This window comes from Anomalospiza imberbis, chromosome 9 (genome assembly GCF_031753505.1).
Source record: "Anomalospiza imberbis isolate Cuckoo-Finch-1a 21T00152 chromosome 9, ASM3175350v1, whole genome shotgun sequence".
Classification (NCBI taxonomy): domain Eukaryota; kingdom Metazoa; phylum Chordata; class Aves; order Passeriformes; family Viduidae; genus Anomalospiza; species Anomalospiza imberbis.
In genome coordinates this window covers 3,316,226-3,327,382 of record NC_089689.1, presented here as the reverse complement: position 1 = coordinate 3,327,382, position 11,157 = coordinate 3,316,226, and the positions used below count along the sequence as shown (strand labels likewise).

At 64.5% G+C, this 11,157-nt stretch overlaps 1 protein-coding gene across 2 annotated transcripts; it reads left to right on the top strand.

Moving 5' to 3' along the window:
• The first annotated feature begins 2,722 nt into the window (after positions 1-2,722).
• On the top strand, positions 2,723-11,051 carry KIAA1614 (KIAA1614 ortholog). 2 transcript variants are annotated; one of them, XM_068199386.1, is made up of 10 exons: positions 2,723-3,033; positions 3,788-4,399; positions 4,950-5,013; positions 6,161-6,310; positions 6,915-8,134; positions 8,210-8,339; positions 9,069-9,273; positions 9,659-9,771; positions 9,914-10,098; positions 10,409-11,051. In XM_068199386.1, exons 2-10 carry the CDS (start codon positions 3,793-3,795, stop codon positions 10,600-10,602), a joined length of 2,868 nt encoding a protein of 955 aa, XP_068055487.1. In that variant the 5' UTR covers positions 2,723-3,033; positions 3,788-3,792; the 3' UTR covers positions 10,603-11,051. The 2 variants fall into 2 exon arrangements, with proteins under 2 accessions (XP_068055487.1, XP_068055486.1); XM_068199385.1 differs by lacking the exon at positions 2,723-3,033 and having other exon boundaries at positions 3,551-4,399.
• Positions 11,052-11,157: the final 106 nt, after the last annotated feature.

The following is an 11,157-nucleotide window of genomic DNA, read 5'->3' as shown; positions in this document are numbered from 1 at the left end:
GCCCCGCTGCCGCCTTCCTCTCCCCCTCCCCGCTGTGTTGGTCTGAATGATCTTTCTATGAAGCCCTGTAGATGTCAAAAGTAATTATGGAGTGTGATTAGTCCTCTGTGGGTGCTTTCTTTCTTCCCCCTCCTTTCTCTTTTGCTATCCCCTTCTCCACTCTTCTGTTTTGGCTCAGTGGAAAAGGTGAGGACAAAGAATTGCCGCTTGCTTGGACTCATGATGTATCTGTGACTGCGCTATTAGCTGTCTCCTCCTTCCTCCCCAAATGGATATAATTTTTGAAGTGTGGAATTCCCTTCTTGATAAGTAGGTTTAAAAAAAAAAAATACTGCACAATGTGATACTGTTTCATAGTTTCTAGGTGGTTGTATACAGCAAAGTTACTGTGATTGTGTTTTTTCAAAGGAAAAAGTGATTGGTTACGAAATCTGTCCTTTTTTCATTATTACAAGCTCTTTGTTTTCCAATGATCTGATGGCTCTTTTTTCCCTGGTCTGTGTGTGTGTCTTCCCAAGTCTCACCCCTGTGCTGCATCCACCCATGGAACATTGGCTCCTGCTGTTCTCGCTCTCTTGGGAGCTGTGGGATGTTGCTGGTGGCTGGAGGTGGAGGACATCCATGTCCTGGGAGGAGGTGGAAGTGCTTGGAGGAGGGAGATGTCTGAGGAGGGGTCGGAGGGGCTCACAGGAAGCAGCCCAGCTCACACCCAACATACCAGGGGCTGGTGCTGGAGGAAACCTCTTGCCCAGACTATGCTGTGCTGGCCAAAGGCTTGTGGTCCTTTTGGGAGCCTTTGGTCGCCTCTCTCCAGCTGATCTCCAGTCTAAGGTGGTGTCCTGCCAGCACAATGTGTGACCGGAGGCTGAACAGCCCAGCCCTGGGCTGTTTGGGGTCTGTGCTTTTATTTTGCTCTTTAAATCTCTTCATTGCCTCTTGCAATCAGTCTCCCTCCAGAAGAGAGCCCAGAGCCTTGAAATCACTCTAAGCCTGTTGCTGCTCACAGCAGCCACTTCCCAGAGGTTTAATCCCAGCCACAGCTCCCTGCTGGCATTCCTGGCTGGTGGCAGGAGCCTGGCTGGTGGCAGGAGCCGTCCTGCTGCCCTTGCTTTGGCATCTCACCCCAGCTCCATGGGAACGTCTCCCAGGCGTGTGTCACCTCCGCAGCCCAGGCAAAGGAGCCAGGATCCCTTTCTGGAATGGCCTGCAGGTAAGGATGGGTCCTGGCATCACAGGGGAGGCTGGGGGACAGGACGAGGGCGGTTCCTCTGCCCTGGGCTCTTCCACACAGCGCTCTCAGCCGGCCCTTCCTGCCTGGAAGCAGCCAAGTGAAGATGCTTGTTCTGTCCCCCTGTTGTCAGCCCCCGTGGGGAAGGAGGCCCTTGGGCTCAGGTTTGGCTGTGATAAGGGCTCCAGGGCCACCAGGGGATATTTTAAGAAGATAAAAGTGATTTCTTGCTGCTCATGCTGGCAGGGGCTGGTGTGGCCAGAGCCAGGAGGATTAAAACAATTTCATAATCCTGGTGATTTCCTTTTGATCGGGATTATGAAACCAATCACGAATATCAAAAGCCACAGCTTAAAGCGGCAGCCGGAGCGGGGCTGGGACACCCTGGGCCCCCTCAGACCCCCGGTGCCCCCAGGGACAGCAGCCCTGGCACCTCCAGGTAAGCGCTGCCCACCCGGGACCCTCGTCCTGCGTGGTGGGGCCTCGGGGGGGGGCAGGATGGGGGTGTTGGTGTGCAGGGTCTCAGGGGCAGGATGGGGGTGTTGGTGTGCAGGGTCTCAGGGGCGGGATGGGGGTGTTGGTGTGCAGGGTCTCAGGGGCAGGATGGGGGTGTTGGTGTGCAGGGTCTCAGGGGCGGGATGGGGGTGTTGGTGTGCAGGGTCTCAGGGGCGGGATGGGGGTGTTGGTGTGCAGGGTCTCAGGGACAGGATGGGGGTGTTGGTGTGCAGGGTCTCAGGGGCAGGATGGGGTGTTGGTGTGCAGGGTCTCAGGGGCAGGATGGGGGTGTTGGTGTGCAGGGTGTCAGGGGCAGGATGGGGGTGTTGGTGTGCAGGGTCTCAGGGGCAGGATGGGGGTGTTGGTGTGCAGGGTCTCAGGGGCAGGATGGGGGTGTTGGTGTGCAGGGTCTCAGGGGCAGGATGGGGGTGTTGGTGTGCAGGGTCTCAGGGGCAGGATGGGGGTGTTGGTGTGCAGGGTCTCGGGGGCAGGTGGGGGTGTTGGTGTGCAGGGTGTCAGGGGCAGGATGGGGGTGTTGGTGTGCAGGGTCTCGGGGGCAGGTGGGGGTGTTGGTGTGTAGTGAGCAGGCACATGTGGCATGCCGGGTTTGGGGGTAGGGATGTGTATGGATGCACCCAGCTCGGCTCCCACCGCCCTCCTGCCTGGAAATGCCACGGCCCTGGCTCGCCGTGGGTCCAAGCAGGATTTGGCCTCCGGAAAGCAGGAGAATTTAGCACAGCTGCAAACGTGTGATGCTCGCAGGAAGGTGCCGGGAGCCGGCGGGCTTTGCTGCTGGAGAAATGCCCCCGGCGCCGGGAGCTCCGTCCCCATCCCGCGGGTGCGGTCCAGCCCCCCCGGCACCGGGGCAGGGGCCCGGCTTCGCTCGCAGCCCAGACAAAGGGCACTCCTGAGGGAGGGCCGGGGCAGCCGGGACCCCTCCGTCCTGCTGGCTTCCCCTGCTGTGCAGTTCCCTGGGTCCAGCGCGGGGTCACCCCTGTCCCCAGCGTGGCGGTGGCCGCGGTGGCCCGGCCCTGCGGGGAGCGGGCGGTCCCGGGCCGGCTTTGGCCGGGTGCGCGGAGCGGAGGAGGAGGAGGAGGAGGAGGAGGAGGCGGCCGGGGCGGGAGGCAGGGCCAGCCACGGCCCCACAGCCCAGCCAAGCGGCTGAGCTCGGGCTCGGCTGGAGGGGCTGGGATTTGCTGGTTTGGCCTTTTTTTTTTTTTTTAATTTCTTTTTTTTCCCCTCCCCTGCTTCCTTCCCTTCTTCCGCTTTCTTCTCCTTCTTCCCAGCCCTCTCCCGATGCTGCTCCGGGGGTAAGGACAGCCCTCGCATCCCGCCCGTGGCCCCGTCCCGCTCAGCCTGGGGCAGTGGGGGGCTGCGCGGAGCTGGGCGGCGATGGGGCCCGGGGGGTGTCACGGGGATGCTCCTGAGCCCCGGCCGCGGGGGAGGCTCCTCCAGGGCTACCAGCGGGACGGGATGGGACGGGATGCTCCCGGCGGGGTGCAGGAGGGCAGCGGCTCCTCGGTGCCACCGGGACGGCGAGGCGGGCGCAGGACGAGTGCCACGTGTGGCCCCGGGGGCAGGGGCGGAGCAGGGGCCGGCGTCTGTCTGGTGGCACCTTCGGCGAGTTGTCGCCGGGAGGGATTTGTGTTCCGCGGAGGTTTGGGGCCCTGGTTTAGGCTCAGGAAGTGTCAGTTCCCTCCGGGTCTTTTTGCTGGGTGCCCCAGGGCACCTGGAACAGTGTGGGTGGGCACTCGCGCTGCTGCCCAGCCCCTGGCCACCTGTTCTAGTGAACCACCGATTCCTCATTGCTGCCCCATTCCCCCCTGCCCCAGCATCGGTGCCCCATTCCTCCTGCTCCCCAGTGATGCTGGCAGAGTGTCGGTGCTCTGGGTGCACGGGTGGCCTCTGTGTCACCTCCCTGTCCCCTTCCTCTCCGGGCACACGCCGGTGGCACTGCGTGCTTTAACCCCCCAGGACAGGTGGGGTGACGCCCCTTGTGGGTGGGTGGGCGCTGGGGAGGGCGAGGGCAGCGCAGGGGTCACGCCCTGGGTTTTATGCCTGCAGGAATCATGGAGAGGAGCCCTCCCGCTGAGGCGCGGCGCCTGCCGCGGCCTCCCAAGCAGCAGAGCCAGGGCGGCCGGAGCCCTGCCCCGCTGGAGCGCCCCGAGGCCGCCCGCGGCCCCCACGCCGTCCTGGAGGGCAAGGTGAAGGCGCTGAAGGAGAAGCGGGGCGGGCGGCCGGGGACCCCCGCGGCTGCCCCCGAGCGCCCCTCGCCCAAGAAGCCGCGGCCCCGGCGGGGGAAGCCGGGGGCCGAGGCGGTGGAGCCGCGGGCGCAGCTCCGCACGTACCTGACGGACGGGCTGCTGGACGGGCCCGGCAGCGCCCCGGCCCCGGCAGCCCCCGCCGGCACCCCGGGGCTCTGGAGGGTCCCGGCGCCCAGGGGAGATGTGCCGGGAGGCGCCGAGCTCCCCCCGGACAAGGGCAGCAGGTCCCGGCAGTGCGCCTCCCTCCGTGAGAGACCCTCCCTGGATGAAGAGGCTCGAACCCCGCTGCGGGACCGGGGGCGTCCCTCTGTGCCCGCCCCCGCGGCGGGGAGCTGGGAGAGGCTCTCGCTGGCTGAGCGGGTGGAGCGGAACCGGCGGCTGCTGCAGGACGTGCTGGGCCTTGCCGCTCCCGGTGGGTATTTTGGGCAGGTGGTGGCTCGCTGAGGGGGAAGTGAAAGGGAAAATGTTTGGGATGGCGGGAGTCCTGAGGACCAGCCTCCAGCCTCCCACGCTGCAGGTGCAGCTCCCTGCTGCCTCACATCCCAGGGCTGCCCATCCCCTTCACCGGGATGTAGGAGGTGCTCACGAGATGCTCTGGGTGATATCCGTCAGTCCCCTCTGGTGTCCTGGTGAGGAATTTCACTGCTGAAGCAAGAGCAAGAAAATTTCGGGGAACACCAGGTCTGTGGGCATCACTGTCCCTTTGCAAGCTGCCACCAGAAAAGAAAATACATTTCTCCTTTGACAGCATCTGCCCCGATGACCCCATGTCCCCATCCCCATAGTCCCACACCTACAGCCAGGTGCTGTTGCCCCACGTTCCACTCCTTTGGGATCTCCCAGAGCCAAATATCTGGGAGAGCCCTGCGGAGGGTGTTGGGATGGGATATATGGGGGGTGCTATCAAGAGGATGGGGGTGCCATCCAGCCAGACTAATGCCTTGTCCTGTCCTGCGTTTCAGAGATGCCAGCGAGTGATGGGGACTGGGACTCGGGGGTTTCGCTGCAGGACGCTGAGGGCTGCAGGTAGGTCAGTTCCAGTGTGGCAGAAATGGACATTTCAGGCATTTCCCTCTTTCCCACTCCCCAGTCTTGTGTTTTAAACGCACATTTTGAAGGAGCTCCAGGGAAGGGCTGTGGGGCAGCTGGTGAGGGAGTGTGGCTGGGCTCCAGCGGTGCTTTGGTGGAACAAGGGACAGGAGCTGGGTGTCCCCCTGGTGTCTGAGCTCAGGACATCCCTGCCAGGACGCCAGGGCAGGAAGGGAACTGGGGAAGAGGGTGGGACAGAAATTTGCTCCAGGTGCTTAAGAGGATCGAGGCAGCAGGAGTGTGTAATCTTGTTGGACTAATGAAAAACCTTCTAGGTACAGACTAAAAATAAGGAGGTGGCATAGGCAGGTGAGAGGCTGGGGGCTGCAAGGGGCAGAACCATGAGAGGGGAAAGACCCCCCCCAGTCTTGTGGTCACTACCTCTGCTCTGGCAGCTGGATCAGTGATGGGGGTGCAAGGCAGAGCTGAGGATGCAGCACCTCCTGTGAGCAGGGCAGCCAAAGCCTGGGGGAAGCCTGGGCTGCCCACGGTGCTGCTGGGGTGGCAGCGTGTGCCCACCGTGCTGCACTGAAGAGGTTAAGGCCAGGCTTCCCGAGGAGACTGCCTGAGCTGATTATTTTAATCAGGAGGATTAGGGCCACGGCCAGCCAGGAAGGCAGTGGTGCAGCAGGGAGAGCTGTCAGGTCCCTCACCCTGCAGTCAGAGGGGGCTGGGGGTGCGGGGAAAGACCACCTGCAAGGAAGGGAGGGCAGCAAGACAATCAGGTCAGGGGGTCACCCCAAACCTCCCTGCCTCCCCACCGCCACAGGATCTACTCTGGTAGGGATGGGAGGTGGTGCCTACCCCCATTTCCCTGTCCACCTCGGGGATGCCCGTGGCACAAAGCACTGGCTCGGCTGAGCCTGTGCCCGAGCTGTGGGTGCTGAGCCTGGCCCCAGAGTCTCACCTGGCGCCAGGGGGTGCGGGGTGCCCGCCCGGCCATCCCCCGGCACGGCCGCCAGCCCGCCCGTGAATGGCGGCCAAGCCCCGTTTTCTCTGGGCAGAGCAGCCTCGTCGTCACTGTTAAAGCACGCCTAATCCCTGTTATTTTTTCCTAATCCCCCTGCCCGCTGCGGGACCGCAGGGCCTTTGTCACCGGGCAGGAGCTCGAGCTGAGCCCGCGGCACGAGCAGGCCAAGCAGCTGCTGCAGCGCGCCCGCATGAAGGCTCGGACGAACCCGCTGCGCGCCAGCCACGACATCCTCCTCCTCCCTGCTGCTGTCCCACAGCCCAGGTCAGTGCCACCTCCCTGTCCCCACGGTGTTCCCAGGCCCGCAGCCGGGTTTGGGGCACATCCACACCGTGTTTGGAGCGGGCACATGTGTGCAGGCACGCGTGCGGAGCCGCGATCCGAGCCGCTGTGCGCACGGTGCGGCCTCGTACCTGGGTGTGCCCGACCTCTTTCCCAGTGGTTGGGAGGCCTTTAGTTAATTGTGGTTTATGATCACATGGAAATATCAATGGTGGGAGGATGGCGTTTCCCAGCTGATGGGGAATGTTTACCCGGGCGAGACTCGCTGCTGGAGGCTGGACCACAGCGGCGTCTCGCCAGGTCATGTGCGATGTGGCGTTCCTGGAATGATTAACCACACACCTCGGGCACGGAAGGGGCGATGGAGGTCGAGCCGTGGCAGCAGGGGGGTGCCGCAGCCTCTCCGGATTTCAGCTTCAGGCTGGAGGGAAGCAGGGCTGCGCACAGCCAGGGAGCACCGGGCAGACTTTCCTCCTCGCTCCGTCTTTTGCACTGGGTTTTCCCCCTCCCGCCCTGCTTTCCCAGGGTTGCCGAGCAGCCCCTGCAGCTCGCCTGCAGGGCGTCCGTCTGTCTGTCCCCATGGCAGGGAGCCGAGCGGGAGGCCGAGCGTCGCCCCGCGGGACGGCGGGAGCCTGAGCGACTCGTCCAGCGGGGAGTCGAGCTGCGGGCGGCCGCGGCGGCCGCGGGGACCGTCCCCGTCCCGCGTCCGCTTCGAGGACGAGTCGGCCCGGGACGCCGAGGTGCGGTACCTGGAGCGGCTGCAGCTGCGGCACCGGCGGGCGCTGGGCTCGGCGATCACCTCGCCGGAGCCGGCCGGCAGCAGGCAACCGGGGGACGGCGCTGGCCAGCCCAGAGCCCGCAGTGGCGACCTCGTGGCCGGGGGCAAGTGCAGCGCCTGCGGCTCCTTCCTTGGTGCTGCCGCCGGTCGGGGCACGGACACGCAAGCTGCCCCCGACCTGGCCAAAAGTAGCCCTGCGGCACAAAGAAGCGTCCCAGGGGATAGCAGAGGGCCGAGCGCTGCCCAGACAGAGCCTAAAATCAGGCCTCTGGGCCCCGGAGGGTCCCCGCTGTGGATCCTGCCCTCCCGGCAGCGCATCCACACCGAGAAGATCAAGGAGACGTACATCGGGGATGTCACCTACATCGACGACGTGGACTCGGCCCTGGAGAGCACTGACACCTCCGACGGCTGCCGGACGGACAGCGAGGAGGCAGGACCCCGCAGCCCCCACCTGCGGGGGCACCGGGAGCCCCGCACTCGCGGGCACAGAACTCCCCGCGCTGCCCCGCAGCCAGAGGCGAGGGCCAGGAAGGGGACGTGTGTGGCCAGCGGCGGCCCCGAGGACGGGGACTCGGGTCTGGGGCCTGTTTGCCCCCCACCACCGGGAAGAGCCAGCAGCCGGGAAGATGGGGAACCCCATCGACATCTGGGGGGCAGCAAGGGAGTGGGGAACACAGCTCGCCCCCCACAGCAGTCCAGTGAGCCCCTGGAGCCTTCCTCGCAGCTGAGGACCAGCACCCCCATCCCAGGCACCCACGTCCCTGCTCCCCCTCCTACCAAGAAGGCCTGCGCCCAGATGCCTTGCAGGAAAGCCCTGTTCTCCAGCAGCAGCCGCCAGGCGCCGAGCCAAGGAGTCCGGGGCCCGGAGCCGGATGCTGGGAGCGCAGCCCCACCGCAGCCCAGGGGCACGGCGGAGCGGCGGAGTCCCTGCAGCCCCAGGTGGCTCCCGGGGAGCCCCCTCCGTGCCTTGTCCACCAACAACTGCAACAACACCCACGGGCAGGACGCCCCGGGGACGGGAAGAGGTAAGAAACCCACACATGGAGTGCTGGGGGGGTCCTCAATGAAACAGGCGTGTGACTGTCTCTCTATGGCTGCAGGGACACTGTCACACCCCGCTGCCAGCCCTGTCACTGCCGTGCCCCCGGAGGCTGCTCATCCTGCCGGGGAAGGTGCCAGGACGTCGGGAGCGCAGCCACAGCGGCAGCCGGCCGGGAGCGCGGCACACGGGTGAGTGAGCACGGGCAGCCACAGCATCCCAAACCGTGCAGCCCTGAGCATCCCTCCTGGGCACTGCCGGATGCTTCTGGGTTGGGCTCCCTGGCTCCAAAAACCTCCCAGAAACCACAGTGTGGGGGTTACAATGTGCCCGTCTGTTGCTGTGGGTTTGGGGGAGCTGCGTTTCTCCACATCTAGTTCTGCCAGGGATGTTAGAGCAGATGTGACAGAGGTGTTTCACTGCTGTAGGGTTCCTCCCTTTTGAGGAAAATCAACTGCCTTGGGGCTTTCCAAGTGCGATCCTGCCAGCCCTGTGCCTGCTGCTGCATGTCTCAGCCTGGCAGGAGAATTCCAAGGTGTCGCTGGGTCCTCTGAGCCCATTGGCAGGATGTGATCCCCTGGGGCAGAGCAGGGGACTTCTGAGATGTATTAAACCCCTGAAATAATGGAGAAAACAGGGAGGGAGCCCTTCAGGTCACTTTGGGTAGTGACAAATTTGTGTGTGCTGGGTCACTGCTGCGGAGAGGAGGCTGCCCCCGATCTCACCATGCACCCCGATCTCACCGTGCGCTCTGATCTCACCATGCACCCCAATCTCCCTGTGCACCTCGATGTCACTGTGCACCCCGATCTCACCATGCTGCAGGTGTGGGTGCAGGATGCATTCCCAGCCCAGAGGCAGCTGCAGGTCCTGCTGCCGCCCAGACACTGGGTGTGTGACCACCACGCCTCTCCCCCCAGGGAGCCGGGGCGGCCAGTGAGCCGCAAGGGCAGCAGCGCTTCGGCGTCGGGGCTGAAGAAACTGCTGTGCAGCCTGAGCCAGAGCACCAAGCAGCGCCTGGGCCGCTTCCGCTGCTACAGCATGGAGCAGCTCCCGGCCCCCGGCGGCTCCCCGCCAGGCAGCCCCGCTGTCAAGAAGTCACCGTCCCTGCAGTCCCTGCAGCTGGTGAGCTTGGACATGGCCCCATGCGGCGGGTGCCGTGGGGAGACTGGGGTGGCACAAGGGAAAGGGTGCTGGGCTGGGATGAAGTGTTCCTGAGTATGGATTTGTGGCTCAGACGGTCCTGGAGGGGGCGTGGGGGGATGCGCCACTCCAAACCTGCTGTGTTTAAAAAGCCTGGAGCCAACAGGGAAGTGGAAGGGGGAAGGAGGGAGAGAGGGGTGGTAGTGGAAGAGCAGGTATGCTTGTGCCTCCTCAGCAGTGAGTTGGGGAGTGCTCCGGGGGGGTGGGATATCCCAGTTTCCTCCACTCCCTCGGCGCACATCAGCAGGTGAAGCACTGCAGTGCTGCACGATGTTTGTCCCCATCTCAGCCAGGTGTTTTTCCACAGGTGTCACCCTTCTGCCAGCCCCAAAAAGCTGCCTCTATGCAGAGCCTGCATCCCCAGCTGGGAAAGGCACCCCGGGCCAGCGCCTACCTCCTGCCCCAGACTATGGCTGACAGGTAGGATGGGGCCTGGCACATCCCTACGGTGCCCAGGATGCTGTTCTGGGCTGCTGAGTGGCTCAGTGCTGCCAGGGGCTGCATCACCCGGTCTCCAGCAGCTTCCTTTGTCCCTGCTCACTCACCTTCCCTCTCCCCACAGGAAGGGGGGCTCAGGGCCGCAGCGCTCGCTGAGCGTGGAGGACATCGGGGCACCCGGCCAGCTGCGCGCCGTGGGGCGTGTGGTCGAGGTCTTCCCTGATGGCACCAGCCAGCTGGAGCTGCAGCGACCCCCCCACGGCGCCTTCGGGTTCTCCGTCACCTCCGGCCACGGCCGGCCCGACACAGGTATTGTGGGATCATCCCAGAGCCTTGGCACTCTGTGGTCCCTCCACGGTGGCTCTCGTCCCACCCCAGGGGCGAGCTCGGGCGCGGGTGCAGGGGTTGCTCCGTTGCTGCTGAGCCGCAGGGAGGTGATGCGGGTGGGGGGACGCTGCCACGTGCGGCTTTGGCCACGCACAATCCTGCGTGTCCATCAGCGCTTGGCTTGGGGCACACAGCCCACGCCAAAGGCTGTTCATCACAGGTTTGTTTCTGTGCAGCTCCTGGGCGCTCCAGGGGCAGGAAGGGCTCTCACCCATCCCTGTTCACTCCACAGGTGTCTATGTGCAGGAGATGGCAGATGCTGGCACGGCCAAACTCTACGCGGGGCTCCTGGGCGTGGGGGACGAGATCCTGCAGGTCGACGGCGCGGCCGTCTCGGGGCTGGGGCTGGCCCACATCCGCGAGCTGCTGCTGCGGGCTGACAGCCTGTCCCTGCGCGTGCTCCGGCACCGCCCGGCGCCACGGTAGCCCTGGCACGGCTCCTGCCAAGCCTGGCAAGAGGAGGAGGATGTCCCAGTGGTGGGAGAAGGACCGTGTCCCACTGATGTCCCAGCAGGCTGCAGAATGGCACGGCACGGACCAAGCTGCCTCGCAGTGCCAGGACCTGTCCGGCTCCACTGCAGTGGGGGCAGGTGGCTTTCCGTGTCCCCCTGAGAGGGAGTGTGGGACCAAGGACTTCCCCAGAGTCTCCAGAAGCTGCCCAGGTGTGGGGGACAGGGGACAGCCTGACCCCAACAGAGCCGGGTGGATGTGTCCTGCTAGGCACCGGGGGGACCAGCACGGGGACACCCCATCTCCGTGACCCCAGGAGACAGAGGGATTCCTGCCAGCACTGCCACCTTGTGCTGGAGGGCTGGTGAGGCTCTTTTAAATTATTTCAAGCTGAAACCCAAAAATACATCTCTGCAATAACAAAACAGTGCCCTTGGCTTGTGGCATGGAGGGGCTGCGTGGTTGTGCCTGTGGGGACTTTGCTACTTGTTTTTTCCCATGGCCCCACTGCTCCACCAGCCACCTCCTCAC

Coding starts and splice junctions, on each gene's coding strand:
- KIAA1614 (XM_068199385.1), top strand. CDS start 3,778: ATGCCTGCAGGAATCATGGAGAGGAGCCCTCCCGCTGAGGCGCGGCGC. Junction 4,400..4,949: donor GCTGGGCCTTGCCGCTCCCG/GTGGGTATTTTG, acceptor CCTGCGTTTCAG/AGATGCCAGCGAGTGATGGG. Junction 9,772..9,913: donor CCCCAGACTATGGCTGACAG/GTAGGATGGGGC, acceptor CTCTCCCCACAG/GAAGGGGGGCTCAGGGCCGC.